This window comes from Macaca mulatta, chromosome 4, assembly GCF_049350105.2.
Source record: "Macaca mulatta isolate MMU2019108-1 chromosome 4, T2T-MMU8v2.0, whole genome shotgun sequence".
NCBI classification, from domain to species: domain Eukaryota; kingdom Metazoa; phylum Chordata; class Mammalia; order Primates; family Cercopithecidae; genus Macaca; species Macaca mulatta.
The window spans coordinates 134,746,398-134,772,084 of record NC_133409.1 but is presented as its reverse complement, the minus strand read 5'-3'; the positions used below and the strand labels follow the sequence as shown (position 1 = coordinate 134,772,084).

General features: G+C 39.2%; 1 protein-coding gene across 20 annotated transcripts in view; it reads right to left on the bottom strand.

Annotated features, from left to right (window-relative positions):
- The window catches only part of LOC114677402 (uncharacterized), a 94,734-nt gene extending 69,658 nt beyond the window's left edge, over positions 1–25,076 (bottom strand). For 7 of the 20 annotated variants that reach the window (XR_013416347.1, XR_013416350.1, XR_013416344.1 and 4 more), the window contains exon 1: positions 24,918–25,076. Coding sequence is in view for 2 of the 20 variants with exons in the window: in XM_077999820.1 (XP_077855946.1) it covers positions 2,120–2,217; positions 24,918–24,969 (150 nt within the window). In the remaining 18 variants the exon portion in view is untranslated. The other 13 variants (XR_013416353.1, XR_013416356.1, XR_013416358.1 and 10 more) reach the window with 12 other exon arrangements.
- Between the last annotated feature and the right edge of the window lie 611 nt (positions 25,077–25,687).

Genomic DNA, 25,687 nt, shown 5'->3' with positions numbered 1-25,687 from the left:
TTAGAGTTTTAGCTACTTGGGAGTCTGAGGCAGGAGGCTGCTTAAGCCCAGAAGGAGGGGTTTCAGTGAGCTATGACTGCACCACTGTACTCCAGCCTGGGCAAGAGAGTGAGGCTCAGTCTCAAAAAAGTAAATAAATAAATACGTGTATGTTAAACATCTTATTTTACCTCCAAACATATAAAACATGAAACATAAATTTGCTAGACTTTTAACAGAGCGCCAAGACTATTTCATTGATAAAGGGCCTGCTAAATGGAGTTCTGAGTCTTCTTTCTAAAATACAGATATCCACGATACGATTTTCTGGATATGATTTTTATGACGTGGAGTAAGAACTTATACAGATTTGTGGAACAAGTACAGAATCCATCTAGATGTCAGTGATTTTCCTCTAATCTTTTACTGTTATTTATTGATTTCTTAAGTTTTTGTTTGTGTTCTGGGTTTTTGTTTTTGTTTTTGTTTTTTGTTTTTTTTTGGCAACTCACCTCTACAAAGATCCTCCAAAGTATTCAGTTTACTACAGTAAATTTTGACCACGTGTGTGTGTGGCGCAGGGGGAGGGAGGATTCTTAACTTTTTATATTATGAAATTTTAACTATTTTTGTTTCTTTACTCATGTTATATTGGTTTACATAATGTTTAATTAAAATCTATAGGGGTTTGGGTTTAGAGAAAGGTAAGCACACTCCTCCCAGACTCTCTCACTGAATGCAGCTGTAAAATCTGGACAGAATGCAAGCAACAGCTGTTTATCTGAAAAGTAAATAATAGCAGGCAGATTAAGGCTGGGGGAAAGGCCAGAATGTGAAGTACCACTGACTGAAGTGACATTGAGTTTACCAGTCTTTTTCCTCTGGGCCTCCCAAAGCTTGGCCCCACAGGTAGGCACAGCTATGGAAGTTTACAGCAGTGTGGTATAAACAAAGCTCCACCTTTCAGGCCAGAAAACCAAAAAAGGGGAGTCCAGAAAACTGGAAAGTAGTGGGAAAGAGAAGTGCTTGGAAAAGTAATCCCTTACAGTTATTTATGAATGCCAAGCTCACTCTAAAGTTGCACATACATGGATCTGAACTTAATCAGCATTTATATGACTTTTATAAGACTTTGAGAACTTAGCAGATAGACTCTTTGCTCCCATGTAATATTGGCCACTGGGTGGTGAACATGTGGGACAGATCCCAACAGCACAGCAAAGGCATTGAAAACTGAATTGGTGTTGGAACCACCATCCACTGAAAGTACATTGGAAATTGTGACCTGAACCTAACTAGATTATTTGCCCGCTAAAACAAAAATAGCAACATTCTCCATAGGATTTAAACAAGGCCCAGCATCTCATAATATAATATTCAAAATGTACAGCATACAACCCAAAATTACTTGATATCAAAAAGTCAGGAACATCTCAATTTGAATAGGACAAGACAACAGAGGCCAAAGCCAAGATGTCATTTATGTTAGAATTACCTGATAAAACTTTTAAAGCAGCTATTATAAAATACTTCAACATGCAATCACAAATACCCTTGAATCACATAGAAAATTAGAAAGTCTCACCAAAGAAAGAAACATTATAAACAAGAGCCAGATAGACCAAGCAGGGTGGCTCACACTTATAATCCCAGCACTTTGGGAGGCCGAGGTGGGTGGATCACTTGAGGACAAGAGTTCAAGACCAACCTGGCCAACATAGTGAAACTCTATCTCCTTTGAAAATACAAAAATTAGATGGGAGTGGTGGTGGAGCCTATAATCTCAGCTACTTGGGAGGCTGAGGCAAGAGAATAGTTTGAATTCACAAGAATTGCTTGAGCCCAGGAGGCAGAGGTTGCAGTGAGCCGAGATCGTGCCACTGCAGCACTCCAACCTGGGTGACAGAGTGAGACTCCATCTCAGGGGGAAAAAAAAAAAAGGAAAAAAAAAGAGCCAAACAAAAATTTTAGAAGTGGAAATAAAATAATGAAAATAAACTAATTGGCTGAGCTCAATAGCAGGATGGAGATAATAGAGCAAAGAATCAGTGGACTTGAAGATACAGCAATAGAAATTATCCAATTTGAACAACAAACACAGAGTTTAAAAAATGAACTGTGGCTGGACACAGTGACTCACCCTTATAATCCTAGCACTTTGGGAGGCTGAAGCTGGAGAATTGCTTGAACTCAGGACTTTGAGATCACCCTGGGCAACACAGCAAGATCCTATCTCTACTAAAATAATAAAAACAAATGAACTGAGCCTTAAGAACTTGTGGATAATTACAAAAGTTTTCACCTCTGTTTAATTAGAGTCTCCAAAGAAGAAAAGAATGTGTTGCTAAAAATAGATTAGAAGAAATGTTGGTTGACACTTCAACAAAAGAAGATATATAGATTACAAATAAGCACATGAAAAGATATTCAATATCTTTAGCCATTAGCAAAATAAAAATTAAAAACATAGTGAGATGCCACATCACACCCATTAAGATGGCTTTTAAAAATATTGACAATTCCAAGGGCTGATAAGAATGCAGTACAGCTAAAGCTCTCATACATTTCTGGTGGACATACAAAATGGGACAGCCACTCTGGAAAACAATCTGGCTTAGAAAGTTAAACATAAATTTACCATATGACCCAGAAATTGACTTTTAGTGCAGTCATCTTAGAGAAATGGAAACGTATAGTCATACAAAAGCATGCATATGACTGTTTATAGCAGTTCTATTTACAATAGCCACAAACAGGCAACAAATATCCTTCAGTGGATAAATGGGTAGACAAGCTGGGGCACATCCCTGAAATAAAATTCTACATAGCAGTATAAAAGAACAAACCATTGAAACACACAGCAGTTTGACCAAATCTCAAAAGCATTATGCTGAACGAAAAAAAAGTCTCAAAATGTTACATACTACATAAATTTATCTATATGATTTTCCAGTGGACAAAACCGTAGGGTTAAAGAACACATCAAGGGTTTGTACCAGAGGACAAAACTGTAGGGTTAAGGGGAGAGTGTGACTATAAAAAGAACAGCATGAGAAACTTTTGGGGGCAGTGGAAGTTTTCTGTGTCTTTAATTGTGGTGGTGGTTATACTAACCTATACATGAGTTGAATTTCATAGAACTGTATAACAAAAAAATTCTATTTTAATGTATGATAATTATTTAAAAGAAATAGAAAGTATATAATTACAAGTGTTCTTAGCCCAAATAATTTAGCTGATGGGAGGAGAAGAGAACTAGAAAGTGAACTAGCCATGAGCAGTTTGTATGATAGTCTGCCATGGGCATCTGTCAGAACATTTCTTTTCTTTTCCTTTTCTTTTCTTTTCTTTTCTTTTCTTTTCTTATCTTTTCCTAGATAAGGGGTCTCACTATGTTCCCTGGGCTGCTCTTGAACTCCAGGACTCAAGGGATCCTCCTGCCTCAGTCTCCAAAAGTGCTGGGATTACAGGCATGAGTCACCATGCCCGATCTGTCAGAACATTTTCAAGAGAATGGAGAGGGTCGACTAATCTGGAGATTTGGTTAAATGGAGGTCTGTCAGAGAGCCTCTACTATACTTCATAATTTCACTTCCTTCTTTCTTTAAAATGTGCACTGTCATTGTTTGAATTCCCTAGGTTAAATATCTCCACACAAATGTCCTTCATTCTTCTTTTGACTACAGAAAGTCAATAACACTTTATCAGTGCACATGATATCAGTGCACATGAACTCCCACATATACTTCCCACATGGGCTGTTTCAAATTCTTCCCTAGCTCATAGTTCTCAGTTCCTCATCACTGCTGTCATTGAAGTTGATAACCTCTGTCACCTTCCTGTGGTGGGGCAGTTTGTATGGTGCTAGTACAACCAAGGTTTATTAAGGATCATGCTCTTTTCCACTGACTGGAAGCAACCTGCCAACCCTAACAATCGTGCCTAGGAGGGCTCATGGATTTCACAACATGGATGATGAAGGAGAGGATGGAATAACAGCTCCAGGGGAGCATTCACATGGACTCAGAAAATAATTCTGAATGCAGGCTTCACTGAGTCCAGACTTCAAGAGTGGTCCTTTTGAGATAAATCAAGATGTATCTATCATCGCAACTCTGGCTAACTTTTCACCTGAGTGTTTCCCCGTGTCTATCACTTTTTCTTTCTCCAAAAGTCTCAGAGAAAGAGTGTATCCCTTTCAAAGGCTAACAACCCTCCTGTGTTCCAAATTCCACTTCCTTCTTGCAGTCAAAATCTCCTCCCCCAAATCTCCTGTTCTCCAGTGGAATATATTTTCCCATGTTTCCAAGAAATTAATCCTTGTGTAATCATTTCTACAAACATGTAGATCATCTTAAAGTGGGTGAAATACAGGGACATGTTTTTATACCTCATCTGTAGTTATTTATTTGTTAAGTCACTTTAGCTGCCTCTTTCAGAATAATTTTTTTTTATTTTTTCTAAAGAGATTTACTTTCTATTCTTTTATTATTGTTATTGCTTTGTTCAGAAACTTTTCTAATTAATATGTAGAAATTCTATTTTGGTATAACATGCTGTCAAGAGTGTTTCTGTCTACTTAACTCAACCTATGGGACTCTTGTGACACTTAAGGTGTATGGAACAGGACACTGATGAGGAGAAAACCAACACTAAAGGATGGAATGCCCTTGAAGATCTCCATATTAAAAGGAGCTTTCCTGGCTGGGTGCAGTGGCTCACACCTGTAATTCCAGCAGTTTGAGAGGTTGAGGTGAGCAGATCACTTGAGGTCAGGAATTTGAGACCAGCCTGGTCAACACTGTGCAATCCCTTCACTACCAAAAAATATAAAAACTAGCCAGGTGCAGTGGCACACACCTGTAGTCCCAGCTACATGGGAGGCTGAGGTGGGAGAATCACTTGAACCCAGGAAGCGGGGGTTGCAGAGAGCCGAAATTGCACCACTGCACTGCAGCCTGGGCAACAGAGTGAAACCCTGTCTCAAAAACAAAACAAGACAAAAAAACAAAAAGGAATTTTCCTGAATGACCGTGGGTACTTAAAATACAGGGTCCAGGAGAAATCAGTTAACGCCAGATCATAACTGTAGCATTTCTTTTGTTTCTGAAAAACTTTTAGAGGTTGTGACTTTACATGATAAGAGGAAGCTGCAAGAAGAAGTCTTGAGCTGGGGAAATAGACAGAGAACACAAGAAATGCTCACTGTCTCAATTACCATCAGCTGTCCCAGCGCTGACCTAAAAGGAACCAATATTAGTCTATTACGAGACAGGCATGGGCCCTCTCTGGCCAAGAATGGATACTATGAAATAAATGTCTGGAACCATTGCACTTCTGTTCTCCCAGACTTCACACCCGCTTCTTGGCAGTCAGGGCTTTGAGCTCATCAGATTCAGGTCTGGCCTCATGTGGAAGATGTAATAATACCTAGGAAGGACTTTAGGCAAAACGTTCTATTTTCAGAATAATAGAAAAGTTCTGATTTAAATGCTGTATGCTAGTTTCTAAATTAGGCATTTTGCACAAAGATATCTAAAAGTCAGCACTAGTTAATTGTGACGGAGTAGGCTTCTGGAAAAATAGAGAAGTAACTTCACTTCTGAGTTGAAAACTTAATTTTTTATATATAGATATTCCTGCCCTACCTGCTGAGTTTTCTTAAAAAGAAACACATTTCCACTTCATAGCTTCCTTTTCCCAACTCTCTGCTTTATCCTTCTTTAAATTAATGACAACACTATGTGAAATGTGATTTGTTGTCAAAAAGGTGGATTAACAGTTGATTCCTCAAAATATTAATTATACCCTTTACTACGCCCTAACTCTGTGCAGGACATTAACACTGGGACTGCAATCTACAAGGATTCTGTAGGCCCTGCCCTTCTGAAGTTTAGTTCCCAGAATATTGTTTCTGTACCATTTTTTCATTATTGCCCCCTAAGAAACCTTTTTAGACACTCCTTTCCTAATTGCCCCACCATGAAATTTTAATACCACAGATATCGTATATATATTTATGTACTCTGTCTATATCCATGCATTATACACAGAAATATCAATGGCTTTTTCCTCCCCAAAACCAACTTTCACTCCCTTAGGGGTAATGTTATCCCTATTAAAAGTGTATATTCTATGGCCGGGCGTGGTGGCTCATGCCTCTGACCCCAGCACTTTGGGAGGCCAAGGCGGGCAGATCACCTGAGGTCAGGAGTTCGAGACCAGTCTGGCCAACATGGTGAAAACCCAGCTCCACTGAAAGTACAAAAATTAGCCAGGCATGGTGGTGCATGCCAGTAGTCCCAGCTACTCTGGAGGCTGAGGCACAAGAATTGCTTGTACCTGCGATGTGGAGGTTGCAGTGAGCTGAGATCGCACCACTACACTCCAGCCTGGGCGATAGAGTGAGACTCTGTTTCAGAAAAAAAAAAAAGAAAAGAAAAAAAAGCGTATGTTCTAAGAGAAGGAAAGAGAATAGGCAAACAAATAAGAAAAGTAACTGTGATGAATAAAATGTAGGAAATAAAAAGGGCTGAAAATTAGGGTATGGTTACTTTAGATAGAGATGTACAACTATACACCTATAGGTAAGCTCCGGGAAGGATGCCCGTAGCTTCCTGGTTTCATTTTCCCTGGAGCCCAGTTAAAGTCCCCCATCTGAAACTTGAAAGGAAAAGAAAGACTAAATATAATTCATTAGAATACAAATAACTTCTGTCTTCCTGTTATTCAAACACAGTCACATTAAGCCATGTTCCTCCTTTATACAAGCTCTACACCCTAAACAGCAGAGTTGCCAAAAGCTGGACATTCGAGGAATACAATTTTATTGGTCACTTGTTTCTGTACAACTCTGAATGGGTCATTGTTTCTTAATAAGGATGTGAGGCTGTCAAAGTTAAATTTAGCTCACCATGGTTGTGGTGGAACAAAGCCGATACATTTGCATACTGCTCTCCTACATAGGTGTGTTCCAGCAAAATAGTGAAGGCAGCATAATTGAATGCTGAAAGACAATAAAATGTTCTGGCTAAAAGCACTGGAGTCCAGACCACTGCCCACAAATAGGCAGGTCATGTAACTACTCTAAGGCTTAGTTTATCCATATGTAAAATGAGAATATTATACTATTATATTGTTTTTTTCTTTTTTTTTTTTTTTTGTTGTTTTGTGGTGAAGTCTCCCTCTATTGCCCTGGCTGGAGTGCAGTGGCGTGATCTCAGCTCACTGCAACCTCCACCTCCCAGATTCCAGTGATTCTCCTGCCTCAGCCTCCTGAATAGCTGAGATTACAGGCACATGCCACCATGCCCAGCTAATTTTTTGTATTTTTAGTAGAGACAGGGTTTCACCATGTTGGCCAGGCTGGTCTCAAACCCCCGACCTCATGTGATCTGCCCTCCTCAGCTTCCCAAAGTGCTGTGATTACAGGCGTGAGCCACCGCACCCAGCCTATATTGGGCTGGGTTTTTGTTTTGGTAATACTTCCTAGTTGTGCTATTTTTTTAGGGTAAAAAAAGGTTAAAATTTGGTTAAAATCAAAGCAGGATCTCTGGTATTTAATCATGAGTAATATTTTGCCTAATATGCCTTTTAATTACACCTGGCTTTCAATTACATTTGTTGATTTTATTTCTAAATTGAGCTGTTATTTTATTTAACCCCTTTTGACTGCTAAGTTACATTTTATAAATGTAGTTTGTACTACCCTTCATCCAGCACTATGAGATGGTGATTTTTTTTTTTTTAATTAGTGAATTAATACTAATAGATCTGCTAACTTTGGTCCTTCCAAAGACTTATACAATTTGAATCCCATAATGTTTCAAATCAAACTCTCTGTCTCCCCAATTCCTCCCTGAATCTGTACTAGCTTTGAGATGCCTATCCTGGTTATTGGCATCGCCATCCTGATAATTTTTTTTTTTTTTTTTTGAGACCGAGTCTCACTCTGTCACTCAGGCTAGAGTACAGTGGCGTGATCTCAGCTCACTGCAACCTCTGTCTCCCAGGTTCAAGTGATTCTCCTGCCTCAGCCTCCTGAATACCTGGGATTACAAGCATGGACTACCAGGCCTGGCTAATTTCTGTATTTTTAGTAGAGATGGGGTTTCACCATCTTGGCCAGGCTGGTCTCGAACTCCTGGCCTCAAGAGATCTGCCGGACTTGGCCTCTCAAAGTGCTGGGATTATAGGCATGAGCCACCACACCCAGCACCATCCTGATAATTATCTATGCTAACCCTCAGGGTCATCGCGTCTCATGCACAATCCAATTTCTCACCATGTGTACGCAATATTTCTGTCATGTGTTCCTGCCTCTCCATTCCCTTTCCAAAATCTTTCCAAGTATATTTTCTCAAGAGAAGTACTATTCCTAAATACCAAACATACACTCAAGCACAGTGTAAGGGATATTTGTCATGTCTGAGGCCACCCAGCATGTTTGAACACCCTTCCTATGTTTGAAGAATTCCACATATCATGAGTCCTTTCTCAAGGCAGAAGCTAGGACTGGCTCTCTTACCCTATTTTAGTTAGGATATAGGGATCTAGCCAGGGGCAGATTTCAGTTTTGTAGGGGTTTGAACCTAATACAGTTTTGGGGCCTTCTTTTCACAAAGCAACAAAATTACAAATGTAAAATTAGGTTTAAAAGTTAACTTCCCAACTTGAATGAGAAAAAAAATCAAAACTACAAATTTTAGGAGATAACCAGTACCAGGAACACCACAAATCCAGAAAAACAATGTAATTTTAAAATTAATAATTTGCCTAATGTACCTCTTTAATATTTTTTTTTCATGATTTTAACTGCATTATTTTAACTGTTTGATTACCAATTCACATGACAATGATTTCATAATTTTTCATATGAAAATATTTTTGTAGAGAAGGGATCTCACTAGGTTGACTAGGTCGGTCTTGAACTGCTGGCCACAAATGATCCTCCCATTTGGCCTCCTGAAGTGTTGGGATTACAGGCATGAGCCACCACATCCAGCTCTGTGATTTTTTTTTTAGAAAAGGAAAAAAAAGTAATTTAGTCTCCTTTGGCCTATCTGGTCAACTGTTTTTTTAATTGACAGTTTAGAAGAGTGTCTTTAAGCTTCACAACTCATGAGTGATAATATTGTGTAAATTTAGTGAGTGTGACAGAAGTCAGAATTGTAGGTACAATATTTCTTCTGCCAATTTTACAAAAACATATGACAGACATTTATTTCTAGGGCTCTCCCAGGGCCTTGGAAAGGGTCTACATAAGTACAGGGCCCTGAGGCTTAAGATTCATTAGCTTTGTGATACATCCATGTATTAGTCCGTTTTCATGCTGCTCATGAAGACATACCGGAGACTGGGTAATTTATAAAGGAAAAAGGTTTAATTGACTCACAGTTCCACATGGCTGGGGAGGCCTCACAATCATGGCAGAAGAGCAAGGTACGTCTTACATGGTGGCAGGCAAGGAAAGAGCTTGTGCGGAGAAACTCGCCTTTATAAAACCATCAGGTCTCACGAAACTTACTCACTATCATGAGAACAGCATGGGAAAGACCTACTCCCGTGATTCAATTACTTCCCATTGGGTCCCTCCCATGGCACTTGGGAATTGCTGGAGCTACAATTCAAGGTGAGATTTGGGTGGGGACACAGTCAAACCATGTCAATGCATCTCTGCACCCTCTTAGGCTTCACCAATCAGACATGATCATAAAGTTTTCACTTCAGAACTGAACAACCCTAGGAAGTAGGAGCCTCTGTGTCCACCATTCATAAGAATGTCAAGAGAGGCACCAGCTCTGCCAGGCACCGGTGGTGAAATTTCTGGTGTTGGGACTCCAGAATTATCAGTGGGGGCTGTGGTGTCTGCGCCATGCAGCAGCTGTAGCACCCTCTCTCCTTCAGCAGCCTTCACAGTGTGATGTGGGCATGGATCCTGGGCTGCAGAGCCTGTGGACTTGACTCTCCAACCCCCTTGCAGATTCAATGAGGTACCAAATATCCTTTTAAATTCACCTTATTTTTCTGCTTAAACTAGTGATTATAGAATAGTTTCTACTTGCAACCATGAATCCTGACTGCTACATGTGGAAGTGTGTTCCTACAGGGCTAAGGCAGGGGCTGAGGCATTATCAGCCTACCTGAGATGATGGAACAATTCGAGGATGGGAAAGTGAATCAAAGCAGAATGCATGGGAGAAAATAGGCAACCAAATACCAGAAAAATAAGGATAAAAGTCAGATACATGGGTCCATTTAAAGGCAGAAGCCAGAGAGCCAAGAATCTTGATTATTGAATGCAGATGAAGGCAGAGGAGGTTCAGAAAAGGCAAAGTAGGGTAGGTCAAGACCCCATTTGATAAGCCAGCAGTTGGGTGGCATGTATAAGGATTGGGTGGCCTTAAAAAGGAATAGAAGGCCAGGTGCAGGGGCCTCACACACTACATTTTGGGAGGCTGAGGCAGGAGGATCACATAAGCCCAGATGTTTGAGACCAGTCTGGGCAACATAGGGAGACCCCCATCTCTCCAAAAAATTTAAAAGTTAACCTGGTGTTTTGATGCACGCTTGTAGTCCCACCTACTTGGGAGGCTGAGGTGGTAGGATCACTTGAGCCTATGAGGTGGAGGCTGCAATAAGCCGCAATCACACCACTGCACTTCAGCCTGGGTGACAGAGAAAAACCCTGTCTCTAAAAAAATAATAATAATAATTTAAATTTTAAAAAAGAGGAATAGAAGAAGGCTGGACAGTACTATAACCCAGGTTCTTGTTAGCTCTCGCTTGGAACCATAAAAGCCTTCAACATTCTCCCACCTTGTTCTCTGCCCTACAGTATGTTCTTTACACAAAAAGAGCTATTTGGGGCCATGATGATTGCCCTACTTTTGAAATATCAATTGTGACTCTCCATTGCCTAGAGAACATAACAGAATTCATTAGCCTGGCATTTCTGACCCTCCCTCATCTAGGTCAATCCATTTATCCAGCATATTCCTCGTTAACTTTCTCAAACTGTATGCTAGAGCTGCACTAAGCTATTTGGTATTTCCTAGATATGCATTTCATTTTCCCACAAGCATGCTGTTCTTTCCGCCTGGGATGCTCTCCCTGTCACATTTCAGCACATCCAAATCACTCTGTTTTCCAAAGCCCATCTCAAATGTCACATTTCTTCCTCAGCAGCAGTATTTCCTCCCGGAAGCATGTTAATTATCATGTTAATTTTGCTTTCCATATTGCATTACAGTTATTCAGGCACATATTTTTATTTCTTCTAAGAACCCAGAAGCTCACTTTGAGCAGAATCTTGGCACAGTGCCTTGTATATTATACGTGCCCAAAATAGTGTTGAACAAAGGGTTGAATGAAACAATTCTTGACACATAATTTCCTGTCGAACCTAAAGCAGGTGATAGTGACCTATGGTGTGGTAGGAAAAGTACAGGCTTTGATCTCAGACACGTAGGAGTTGGAGTCACAACTTGTGCTGGCTGATGAATCTTTTGACATGTTGCTTAATCACAAAGAGGCATTGGTAGTAAGAGATAATAATCCTTACAGCATAGGATTATTCTGAGAATTAAGTAAGGTTCTAGAAGGTAACTTGCAATTCCTGATACAAAAGAGATGTTAACTGAATGTTAGTGATTTTTTTCTCCCTTAGTCTTCTCTTCTTCAGCCTTAATATTTCTAATTCCATCTGTTGTTTCTTACAGGACAGTTTTTTAGTCTGCTCATCAACATCATTTTATCCACATTGTTCTTAAAAATCTGAACATTAAGATAACCCAAGTGTGACCTGACCAGTTCACAGAACACTGAGAATATTATTTGGTACAATCTCATCACAATACTTCTATTTTGTAATACAAGATAGCCTTATTACACTTTGCTTATATTAAGTTTGTAACTATCCAAAATCAAGTTTTTTAGAGCAATCTACTTCCAGATCACATGTCTATTTTACACATAAACGTAAATGCACGTAATTCTACTGATCTCTGTTAAGTTTCAACTAATTTATTTAAGCCCAGAATTTTATCTTACCCAAATCCCTTTCAGTAATGATTTTAATAATCTTTAAAGAGGTATAGGAGGGAGGATGATGGGAGGGACTCTAAGTAATAACTTGAGACATTTGCCTTACTCTTACTTAATTGCAAAATAAACAGCTCCCATGGTGACCTGTAATGCAGGCCAGCATTTGTGTCTATGTGGAGGAAAAAGGATGACTTTTGCACTTTGCCTCTGCCAATAATAGCCACATGAGTAATTAAACTAAACTTCAACAAACTTAGCAATTAAATAATAGAAGTATTTTCTAGAGATCACTTTGGGGAAAAGAAAAGGAGAAAAATGATGTTTCTTTAATGTCTCAAAACGGAAACAATTATCTTATTTTTTAATCGAATATTTCACTATTCCACCAAAAACTCTGATTAGCAACCCTTGCTCTACTGCAAAAATCTAGTTTAAGTTTCTCAGATTGTATGCAGATAGTGTTATATTTTTCTTAATAAACATGTGAAATAAGCAAAGCAATCTAAATTTAAACTTTTACTGAGGATCTTCTCAATACCGTTTCCATATGGGAGCCATGAGTGATGTTTTTCTTGTTAGAAATTTATGGGAAATATTCTTGGGAGCCTATTTTTCTTTATGATATGGGCTGAATATTTGTGTTCTCCCAAAATTTATATACTGAAACAGAAATCCTAATGTACTTGAGGTGGGGCCTTTGAGGATTAATTAGATCATAAAGGTGGAGCCCTTATAAATGGCATTAGTGCCCTTCTAAGAAGCCAGAAAGCTAGTTACCTCTCTGTCTGCCATGTGAAGGCACAGCAAGAAGATGACCCTCTGTAAACCAGGAAAAGGGCCCTCACCAAGATCTCAACCACAACAGTAACCTGAACTCAGCCTCTAGAAGTGTGAGAAATTATTGTTTAAGCCTCCCAATGTATGGTAATCTATAGCAGTCTAAACTGACCAAGAAATATCAACGTAAAGCCCACAAATATTAAATATAACTTTATTTTATTTATTAATTAATTTTTAATAAACTGTTTATAGAGACAGGGTTTCACTATGTTGCCTAGGCTAGTCTTGAACACCTGGCCTCAAGTAATCCTCCTGCCTCAGCCTCCCAAAGTGTTGGGATTACAGACATGAGCCACCATGCCCAGACAAAATATAGCTTTAAAGGGAGAGAGATGAAGTAATAAAGAGAAACTTTTGAAACACAAAATTTCTGTTAAAGTAAAATAATTGCTGGGCACAGTGGCTCACGCCTGTAATCCCAGCACTGTGGGAGGCCGAAGCAGGTGGATCACCTGAGATCAGGAGTTCGAGACCAACCTGACCAACATGGAGAAACCCTATCTCTACTAAAATTACAAAATTAGCCAAGCATGGTGGTGCATCCTGTAATCCCAGCTACTCAGGAGGCTGAGGCAGGAGAATCGCTTGAACCCAGGAGGCGGAGGTTGTGGTGAGCCGAGATCACACCATTGCACTCCAGCCTAAGAAACAAGAGTGGAACTCTGTCTCAAAATAATAATAATAATTTTAGTAGAGTGAAGAAGAAAATCCTAATAAAAAATTTTGTTTTAGGCCGGGTGCAGTGGCTTACATCTTTAATGCCAGCACTTTGGGAGGCCGAGGTGGGCAGGTTGCCTGAGGTCAGGAGTTTGAGACCAGCCTGGTCAACATAGTGAAAACCTCGTCTCTACCAAAAATACAAAAATTAGCTGGGCATGGTAGCACATGTTTGTAGTCCCAGCTCCTCGGGAGGCTGAGGCAAGAGAATCACTTGAACCCTGGAGGTTATGGTGAGCCAAAATCACACCACTGCCCTCCAGCCTGAGTGACAGAGTGAGACTCCATCTCAAAAAAAAAAACATATATATATATATATATACACACACACACACACACACACACACATATATAAATCTTCCCATATGTGGGGGAAAGAACATGACACTAAAGGCTAAATCAAACATAATATAATAAGAATATTATGGGATTCTTCTAGTCTAGGGCCAATTTTTCTTTTCTATTAAGGCCTATATAGGACTTTTACTTTATACCTAAAAACATTTTTTAAAAATTCTAACTGAGGTCCAAACAAAACAAACGACCCATCAAATCAGTCTTGAGGTTTCAGTGCCAATATAGTTAGAAGCTAGAGAAGGTAGAGAGAGTGAAATTGGGAGACAAGTCATTTATCTACTATTCATGTAAAACTCAGAAAATCATATTTTCCCATCTATAGTTTGAAATTCATTTACTTACAACAAGTAGGAAAGATGTTTAAGATAATTAAAACTAACAAATGTCACAATTTTTATTACTTTGCTGAATGCTTTTGGATTTATTATATATATTACTCAGACATAGACAACAGATCATGTAAAATATAATTAAGCTTTTCCTAAATCAGCCAAGATTGTCATTGTCATAATTTTGCATTGTATCATAAACAAAGTCTATAGGAGCCATCAGGCTGAAAGGGAATTTGAGTTCTGAGACATTTCCTTTTATAAACATTTTATTTTTGCTGCTTTATTTTAGAATACATATCTTTAAAGCTTACTAAGAAGGGTCTTTACCAGGGTAGACCATGAATTTGCCAATATTTAATCATTTTAAACTACAAAATATGAATTCCTCTTGGTTTAACCTAACACAATCAAAGATTGAGTCAAAAGGTGAAGAACTTTTTCATCAACTGTCTTTACCAATACCCTTTGACATTTACAGAACCCTTACCACATGCAATGGGATGAAATGTAGGACATGCTGAACCACATTGTTCCCTCCCTACATTCAGCCAAATGATTCCTTCTCTCCTTAATCCATACTTTTCTGGAGCTCATGCTCTTATTTTCCATTACCACTATAAAGAGATAATAGAGGTATGCCTCTCGTGGATTGTCATCCTTCCCTGCTGGCTTCTCTGGCAATATAACTTTTTAAATCCCCTATCTCTGATTTAGTGTCATCAAAATTCCACCTATTGCTGTGTATTGAGTTAACATTTAGTACATTGTATCCCAGCACTTTGGGAGGCCGAGACGGGCGGATCACGAGGTCAGGAGATCGAGACCATCCTGGCTAACACGGTGAAACCCCGTCTCTACTAAAAAATACAAAAAACTAGCCGGGCGAGGTGGCGGGCGCCTGTAGTCCCAACTACTCGGGAGGCTGAGGCAGGAGAATGACGTAAACCCGGGAGGCGGAGCTTGCAGTGAGCCGAGATCTGGCCACCGCACTCCAGCCTGGGCGACGAGCGAGACTCCGTCTCAAAAAAAAAAAAAAAACATTCAGTACATTGTGAGAAAAAATTGTTGGAATTTTGAATCATTGCATTTTAGAGCTAGAAGTAATCTTAGCAATCGCTTAGGCCAATCTTCCTATGGTGGTTGCTGCCAGCTCTGCTGATTCCCTCTGCCAGCCTCATTTTCACCCAGTCCTCCCTGATGCTGCCAATGTACTTTGGGGATGGACCTGACTTAGCAGTGGAGGTTATCTCATTGACTCAGAAACCCAAGCCTAAGTTAATTAGCACAGTCAGGTCTGTGTCATTAGGGTGGGTATTATAGGCTGAATTGGGTCCTCCCAAAATTCATGTGTTAATGTCCTAACCCTTAGAATCTCAGAATGCGACTATATTTGGGGAGAGGGTCTTTAAAGAGGATTTTAGGTTAAAATGAGGTCATCTGGGTGGGTCCTAATCAAATATCACTGGTGTCCTTAGGAGAAAAAGAGATTAGGACTCAGATAAACTCTGAGGGAAGACCATGTGAGGGCACAGGGAGGAGAAGATGGCAAGATGGCCATTACAAGTCAAGGAGAGAGGCCTCAGGAAAAACCAACCCTGTTGACACTTTCATATCTATCTTTTACCTTACAGGACTGTGGGAAAATAACCTTCTGTTGTTTAAGCCACCAGTCTGTGGTACTTTATTATGACGGCAGCACTAGCAAACTAATACGATGGGACTGGGCATTGGAATAAGACCCATTTGGGCCATTAAGTGATCCAGTGAGTCTTCTGAGTTATTTAGGCCAGTTAGGGCCAAGTTTTCTGTTACTTACAGTCTCTGTTGTATGTGATGTTACCAACCTCTTCATTTTACACAGAGAGCTCAGGCTTCTTCAAATGTAAACATAGATTACAGAATTTGAAATAATTATCTTTCCTCAAAGATTAAGGGTATATGCATAATTGGTAGAAATAGTACAGTCATCTCTTGGTATCTGTGGGAGACTGATTCTAGAACTCACCCTTCCACCCCACCCCACCCCAGAGGACACCAAAACTCAAGTCCTTTGTATAAAATGGTGTAGTAATTGCATATAATCTATGCACATCCTCCTATATAAATCATCTCTATTAAGTGTATTACCTAATACAATGCCTACACATCACTTCATTCGTGTGGAGTCAACATAGTCCTCAGAGCACGGCAAGTTTTGCTTTTTGGAACTTTGCATAATTATTTTTCCCTAATATTTTCTTTCCTTTACTTTTTTTTTCTTTTTTGAGATGGATTTTCATTCTTGTTGCCCAGGCTTGAGTGCAATGGTGCAGTCTTGGCTCACTGCAACCTCTGCCTTCCAGGTTCAAGCGATTCTCCTGCCTCAGGCTCCCAAGTAGCTGGGATTACAGGCACCTGCCACCATGCCCAGCTAATTTTTATATTTTTAGTAGAGACGAGGTTTCACCATGTTAGCCAGGCTTGTCTCAAACTCCCAACCTCAGATGATCCACCCGCCTTGGCCTCCCAAAGTGCTAGGATTATAAGCGTAAGCCACCGTGCCCAGCCTTCCCTAATATTTTCAATTCACAGTTGGTTGAATCCACAGATGCAGAAGCCACAGATGCAGAGGACTGATCATCCAAGTAAACAGTTTCGTGACTAGAATGAACAAAACATTTACTCTTATCTCTGATCAATCCAGAGAGGCTAAAGTGAGGAGAACTGGAAGTATTGGGAAAGGCAAAAAATCTGAAAATTAGCTCCTTGCGTCAGTAAGTCAATACTAGTACCCCTTTTTCCAGCTTTATCTTTAGCCTCATTAGCAGGGGCTTGCCCTATCCAGTATTTAGCCCTGCTGTTTCTCTCATTGCCTGCTGCTTACAGGTCTCAAGACTCCTGTGCTGTTCCATACATTCTTGCACCTGGGAGTAGCCCATGTGCACTTCTGTCCAGATTTGAATGCCTCAGTTTTTATATTCATACTCTTCCATCACCAGTAATAGATAATGATATGTTCAAAGCAGCTCTCACATTTTAAGTGCTTAAGACATGTTTTATGAGAATATAGACTGTGCTGCTCCCCTATATGGAAAATTCATACTCATCATTTGGAGAAGTGGGAATTTTACCATGGTTAGCCACTTTAAACTTCTTGACAGCTTCAAACCACTATATCTCATTCACATTAACATTTTTGTTCCAGAAAATGGAAAAAGTTACATTGAGATGTTCTCATTTCATACATTCTAAAGCATGCTTCATGAATGAATTCTTTCTTTTAAATCTTGGCAAGCTGAATTATGAGTAGAGATTGTCAAATTTAAATGTTGTTTATAAAAACCATGCTATGAGTATAACAAGAGCAGAGTAATCTTCCCAGAACCTCAAACTGTGCCTGGCATGTAATATATGACAAATAAATATTCACTGAGTAAATATTTATTGAATGAATGATTGAGATAGAATTTGTGCTATATTTATGCATTGCAAGTTGCTGAATAATTTTATCTTAAAAATTACCTCTCAGGCCCATTTAATGTTGAACCTTCAAAATTTAAAATTAATATATATGACAGCAAATGATAAACTGTGCTGTCAAAGTTGGTGCTTTGTGTATGGGATGTTATCATTTGACTTACCAGTTAGTGACAGAGTTGGACAGATAGTAAGACTGCCCTCATTCTGGTTATTATGCCATGGTGTTTGGGGATACCATGATGCAAGGAACCTTTAGAAAGTATCGTTTTTCTTCCTGAGGGTGGGAGGAGCAAGTAGTGCTACAGTTTATCTAAATTGCTACAGAAGTCTTCTTTCACATGGACACATCACTTTCTTGACACCCTTCCATATGTTGTGACTTGAATCAATAAAATCAATAGGAGTTTTACAGTTGGCTCGTAAAATGTGAAACCTTTGACTTCTGAAGTTTTCCAAGTTTGCTGTGGAGCCACACTGTGAGCTTTTTTTTTTTTTTTTTTGAGACAGGGTCTTGCTCTGTGGCCCAGGCTGGAGTAGAGTGGCACCATCACAGCTTGCTGCAGCCTCGACCTCCCAGGTCCAAGTGATCCTCCCACTTCAGCCTCCTAAGTAGCTGGGACTACAGAAGTGTGCTACCACACCCAACTAACGTTTGTATTTTTTCTAGAGATATGGTCTCACTATGTTGCCCAGGCTGGTCTTGAACTTCCGGGTTCAAGTAATCCACCTGCCTCGGCCTCCCAAAGTGTTGGGATTACAGGCGTGAGCCACTGCACCTAGCTGAATACATATTTAAGTGAAAGTGAAAAATCTGTATACTTCTGTGTTAGAAAAAGCTTTAGAACATTTGAGGTTTTTGTTTGTTTTTTAATAAATTAAGTATAGTCAAAATCCTGCTACTATTTTTGTTTGGATTGCTTTTATTCTTTTCATGATTTAGGTTTGGTTTTATTGTTTGTTTGTTTGAGATAGGGTCTCGCTCTGTCGCCCAGGTTGGAGTGCAGTAGTACAATCTCAGCTCACTGAAACCTCCGTCTCCTGGGTTCAAGCAATTCTCCTGCCTCAGCCTCCCAAGTAGCTGGGATTACAGGCATGAGCCACCACACCCTTCTAATTTTTGTATTTTTAGTAGAAACGGGGTTTTATTATGTTGGCCAGGCTGGTCTTGAACTCCTGGTCTCAATTGATCTACCTGCTTCAGCCTCCCAAAGTGCTGGGATTACAGGCATGAGCCACCGAGCCCAGCCATGAGTTAGTTCTTTGTTGTTGCTTGAATGGCTTTAAAACTTGAATCATTTCAGGGTTTAATTTGCTTACTACCTTACAGGTACAATTGGCATTACATCTAAATGTATGGCCATTCCTTCATTATGGTCAAGAACTTGAGATGGGAAAATTATCATTTTATTTGCATCAATTTACTTGATCATTCATACTTTTCTAGAAACCATAGTCTGTAACTGGATATGAACATTCTAGACACTGCAGTTCTGAATTTCTAAATTATGGGTTTAAAATTCTAAAAATTCAGCACCCCAACCTTCAAAGTTAGCCAAGAGTAGTCACTGGTGCACGGGTTGATTTTGTATTTTAATAGTACTCAATGTCTTCTTTAGTTATGCTAGAAACAAAAGAATTTCTTTGAAAAGAATTGACACCTTGATCAAAAACTGAAAAGGAAAATGCATTCAAGTTTCATTCAGCAACATCCATGCTTCTTTGCCTCAGCTCAGTTTTCTTGACCTACTTGTGTGTATCCAGTGGTACTTTTGCACAACGATTTAAAGACTGAAAAGAACTTGTCCTCTTTTTAAAGTATAACTAGCAAGGATCCAAAAGTATGTCACAGGTGGGCACAGCGGTTCATACCTGTAATCCCAATGCTTTTGGAGGCTGTGGTAGGAGAATCACTTGAGGCCAGGAGTTCGAGGTAAGTGTGGGCAACATAGCAAGACTCCTGTCTCTACAAAAGAATTTTTTTTTTTTGAAACTAGCCTGTTGTGGTGGTGCGCACCTATAGTCCTAAAGTGCGTCATGTGGCAGCTGATCCATATTTTTTTCCTGCACCTCAGTGTTCACATAACAAAGTGAATTTATTCTCACAGCCAAGTTTTATTAACTGCAACTGTGAAAGGAAAGGCTCTTTTTGATCTTCATGTTTTAAGAACTATAGTCATTGAACCATTTCCACATTAAATTGCATGGTAAGCAAGGCATCTTCAGTTTTAGACCATGAAGAAGACACTGACAAATTACAATGTATATCCATTGTTTCCCTGGGGCAATAGTTTCCTGATCAAACCACTATTGTCAGCTGGGGTCTCTGAGCTCTAAGAAACTAAATGAGACTAGAACAGAGTCAGTGGGATTTTGATACACAATGAGAAGCCATCACATATCTTGGAAAGTGCACATAAACCTTCCCATAGATTCTGGGAAAATTCCCTCCAGGATCATTAAAAAAACTTCGGCAAGATTTTTTTTAAATCTCTTCATTTGTTGTCTCCCTATCACCTACAGATTTGGGATTTAGTTGAAATGCCAGAGGCAGCCTGCCAAATCTTGTGACTCAGATATATGACGCTTCTGCTGGGAGTACAGACAGGTGGATACAGACCTGACCTGTTTGCTAAGTTTGTTCTGGGATTTCAACTATAGCACCCACCTAGTTGTTGGAAAATGATGCCATTTGCATCTTTTACACAAATGTTTGTGGATTCAAGGTACCTTTGAAAAAGGAAAGAGAACAAACCTCAAATCAAATAAGTTGTGTGGTGGCCACCTGAAAGTGAAAAATTTGTTTTAGGGGTGATCTGAGTCAGTGTTCTCCTTGCACTGTGCCTCAGAACCACCTGGAGGGCTCCTGCAACATACAGGTACTAGAGCCCCATTCCTAAAGATTCTGAATAATGGACCCAACCATTTCCTTTCTAGGAAGGCATCATAAGATATTTTACATTTCATCTGATAACTTTTTGTATATTGTTTTAATTGTTCATGTTTGTAAATTATCTTTTTAAATTAATTTGAAAAGCATTTGTCCTCAATGTGGTCTTTCCTAACCACACCATACTTACCAGTAGTTACAGTTTTATTATGGATACTCAAAATGCCTGCCCACACCAAAACAAATCAATGTACAGTTTTAAATATATTGAATTGGTATTATAAACTTGATAAAAATGAATTTGAAAGCCTGCTCTGCTGTTGTAAAAATTTAGGCAAGTTCTATAACCTCTCTGAGCCTCAGATTCAACTGTGAAATGGGAGCTTTAAGAATGTACTTACTTTTTGAGATTGGGTGAAAATTAAACTTTAAATTATATGATCCATGTCAGTTTTATATAGTGGGTATTCAAAAATGGTTTTTTAGTCATCAGCTACCCTAATCCCTCTTCCTGAACTCACAATATGGGGTCATTTACAACATCTTGAATTCATTTATTTACATCATTTTCAAGTAAATATGTGAGTTTTTTCATTACAAATGTAAAAAATATATGTACGCTTTTTGAACAGAGTATAGCAGTCTGAACCCTAAGGCAAATAGGAATTATATTACACAGGATTTTTTCTAGTTAACAAATGTTCTCTGATTTTTTTTCTGCTGGCTTTTCCTTATCACCTGCTGTTTCTATACCCATCTTTATTCACTGGTATTTATTTATATGTAGCCACAGCCTTCACAGCTTCACAAAACTCAAATAACGTTTCAGTGGGTGGTGTGTTTAGAAAGGAGACAGATGGATTTGGGATAATCATGAGTTTTTTTGTTGCTAATGATACCATTTCAGGCCTGCTAGAAACATATACAGTCCAGGGACTGACTGAAATGAAACAAGGAAACAGGTAAGTTTTACTAATGTAATATGTGCCATGGTTTTGGTACTTTATAATTTTCCTGTATACTGTGCCTCATGAAAAAAGTTAAGCAAACAGTTAAGTCTTTGACTTACCAGGTACAAAAATGACAACTGTCTTGAGATGTCTTTTAATTTAATTGTGGCTATATTCAACCACAACATTTAGAATGGTAGCTCATGCCTGCAATCCCAGCACTCTGAGAGGCCAAGGCAGGAGGATCACTTGAGATCAGAAGTTTGAGACCAGCCTCGGCAACAGAGTGAGACCTTGTGTCTAGGGAAAAAAAAAATAGATTTAATACAATAAAATAAAAATTTTAAAAAGCATTCTCCTGCCAGCTCTGGAGAGAGTCTCGGAGTTCTTTAGGGGTGGACCAGCAGCATCAGCATCACCTGGAAACTTAGAGAGCCAGAATCTCAGCTGCCTTCTCCCGAGCTGCTAAATCGAAATTTGCATTTAAATAACATGCCTGGCCTAGCACCAAGGCTCACACCTGTGATCCCAGCACTTCCTTTAGAAGGCCAGGGTTGGAGAGTCACTTGACACCAAGAGTTTGAGACCAGCGAGATCCCCGTCTCTAAAATATGTGTGTGTGTGTGTGTGTGTGTGTGTGTGTGTATAAAATATTAAAAGATGGTTTGGATGAACTACAGTTTGAGAAGCTCTGACCGAGGGAACAGTTAAGTCTTTGACTTACCAGGTACAAAAATGACAACTGTCTTGAGATGTCTTTTAATTTAATTGTGGCTATATTCAACCACAACATTTAGAATAAGTTTATACAACATCTTCTGGATGGTGCACAATGCTAGCTGCCTTTTTGTAACTTTGGAAACACTGTAATGCATTCATTAGAATGACAGTAGGCAGAAGTATTTTCTCTTTACCACACTTGTTTCAAGAAATTGAGGCTTTATTACTCTGAAAACTTCTCAAATCTAGGCCAAACTGTGAAATGTTTCCCAACCAGTAATAAAGGAGATCAAATTGTTAAAGGATCTACTTCCATTTCTATTTATTTAAAAGTTTATAGGATTGTGGTTAATGGAGCTCAGATGAGTTTACTCATTACTCTGTCATTTGGTTTATCACTCAGCTAAGAACTACTAGCTGCTATAAGTTTTTGATCAACATAGAACTTTATATAATTTTTAGTCATATATTGTTAAATTTATACTCATCACAGGTTGTTTGTTAAAAACCTAGAAACTAGAGAAACACCAATGGCAAAGAACAAGATATCAGTGAGGACCATTAATATGATAATTCTCTAAGCTGATTTCAGACTGATCCTCTCCATATCCATAAGATGCAGTTATCAAACCGAACTCTTAAAAAACAGATCCAGATGTATTGACTGCTTCAAAAATCAAAGTTAGACATAGAACTATCATGAGGATTATGGCCACCATGACTGTTCACACATTAGACATCTCTACTTACACAATGTGTCATTTGCAGGGAGGTTCTTACAACTTCTGTGATCACATCATTAATAAACAAAACACAAATTAAAACAGAACAGTTGATTTTCCCTTAGTGGAAAATGTAAAAATTCCAAAAACAATTTATGAAATGATTTATTAATTCTCGATTCTATAACAGTTAAATTTTATCTACATTTCCTTCTTAAATGCTTCTGAAAAATAAGCATGATATAGCTTCTAAAATTTGTTGATAAGCTTTCTTCCATAAATAATCTAATAACATATCTCTCATTAAATGAGGAAAGAGTAAAAATGTGTCTATATGTGATGACCACAGTTAAGGAATATGTAAGAGTTTTCTAATACAATATTAAATACTATGCCAACTTAAAATAAAACATTTTAACTTAAAACATCTTATTTAGCATTCCATTTTTATTTTATCTACAGAGCTGTGGCTAATGGGTCTCAGATGTACCCCTTTATTACTCTGTCACTGGTTTACTCTATCTCTCTCACTTAGCTGAGACCAACTTTTATTACGTTATGTCTGAGTAAAGCAAAAAACTACATGCTGGTGTCAGAGAAATGATAAATTCTGTGTAACTGCCTTAGTGTGTGTAACTTTAAGGCAAAGACACCTTTAGGTACTATGAACCCTGATTCAAAAAGGGTTATTTTGCACACTTACAGGTACTTACTATGTGTCAGACATTGTCCTAAGACTTAAAAAAAAACCCAACACATTTGATTCTCAAAAGAACCCTATAAGATATGAGGTCATGTTATAAATGAGGAAACCAAGGCACAGAGAGGTCAAGTAACTTGACCAAGGTCACAGAGGCAATAAATGGCATAAGTGCCACAGAAAGTGACAATAAGTCACTCTTCATGATCACAGTATTCTACCGTATGGCTCTGCTGACCAAATCCAGTGCTCAAATCCCTTCCCAAGACATTTTATTATGTCTCCCTATGTCACAGTGCCTCATGCTTCAAAAGTAATTTTGTTTTCCCTCTATTTCATTAATATTCTTTAGTGCATTTATTTCAGCCAGTTATTAGGGAAAAAAAAGAAATCTGATTTAAACTAATTCATACCAAGGGGCATTCAATTGTGGATAGATTCTGGCTTGACATAGTCATTATTGCACAGGCTTTCAACTTGAAAGGAGCACAATTGCTATTTTAAAAGAATTAATCTCAATTGTAGTGGTTTTCAAAATTCAAAAGAGTCAACTTTCAGGGTCCAGCTAGAGGTTTCTAGATCCCCAAAATCCAGCCTCAAATACACAAAGTTCTGCTTTTCTATGTGATGGCTGTGCATAAAATTTCATTCGGGAAAATAAAGGGGACTCTGCTGCTTAAAATAACAAAAAACTGAACCACCCCTCTAATCTACTAGGCCAGTGAACTTTCTGGCTCTTCTTCCCCTCGCCTCCATCAGACACATTGCATGCACCCGCCCTCCTTGATAAAGAAGCGCTTAGAGGCTCACAGAACAGAGCAGAACGTCTCTGGGTTCGAAGAACTTCAGGAAGAGATCCAGAAAGTACTTTTGAGTAGATGTGTTGAGCCTCTCAGTAATGTGAAAGCATGCTGCAGGGATCACCATCCCAGCAACAGGATTATTCTGTTTGATGTCTGTTGCCAACAGCCACATTTCCCAGCATCTTGGACGCAAAAGGGAGTTTACTGACAAAGCAAAACTTTTCTATTGGGCATTACAATCACAGGAAAATCACCAGCTACCTCAATGCATAGTCCCATGGTAGCATTCCTCCGGCCACTCTTAGAAAAGGCCCACATCATCTGGGGGCCTAGACTCGCCTGCCCCAAGCAGGTGGCCCTTCTCTTGGTTCCCCTAGTTCTTCCCAGTAAATGGCGGAAATTGTACCTGACACAATGTGCACAACTTTGTCCTTTGCTGGAGTCAGGTTTCTGGCCATGGGTCAGATCACTCACTGCCTGAAGCAATTTCTTCCTCCACACCCAATAAATTCTTCAGGGAATCATGCGGGGATAGGTAGATTTCTTTAGGTACATATTTGTATTAATGAGAGCAGCTGGGAGTTGTCTTCCTGGTTCTAGTCAATGATTAACTTTTGAAGGCAGCCTCTTTGTGTATGTGTGGTGTGAGAGAAAGGACTTGTTTTAAGTGTTCCCACACAAAGTTATACATCTGTTTTTCTAGTCAATCAATGACCTAACTACAAAGAGTTGAAGCTACCACTGAGCCAATAGTAAAGAATAAAATCCTACCAGCTGGGCGCAGTGGCTCGCGCCTGTAATCCCAGCACTTTGGGAGGCCGAGGCAGGTGGATCACCTGAGGTCAGGAGTTCGAGATCAGCCTGACCAACATGGTGAAACCCCCATCTCTACTAAAGATACAAAATTAGCCGGCCGTGGTGGTGCACACCTATAGTCCCAGCTACTGGGGAGACTGAGGCAGGAGAATCCCTTAATCCGGGAGGTGGAGGTTGCAGTGAGCCGAGATTGTGCCACTGCACTCCAGCCTGGGCAACAAGAGTGAAATTCTGTCTCAAACAAACAAACAAAAGAAATAAAATCCTACCCTCCCAGAAATCTCTCATTGCCATAGAAATCACCAGATGTTTACCAGGATGCTGCGCTGTGGTCACCTAGGGGCTGAATACACTGTTTTC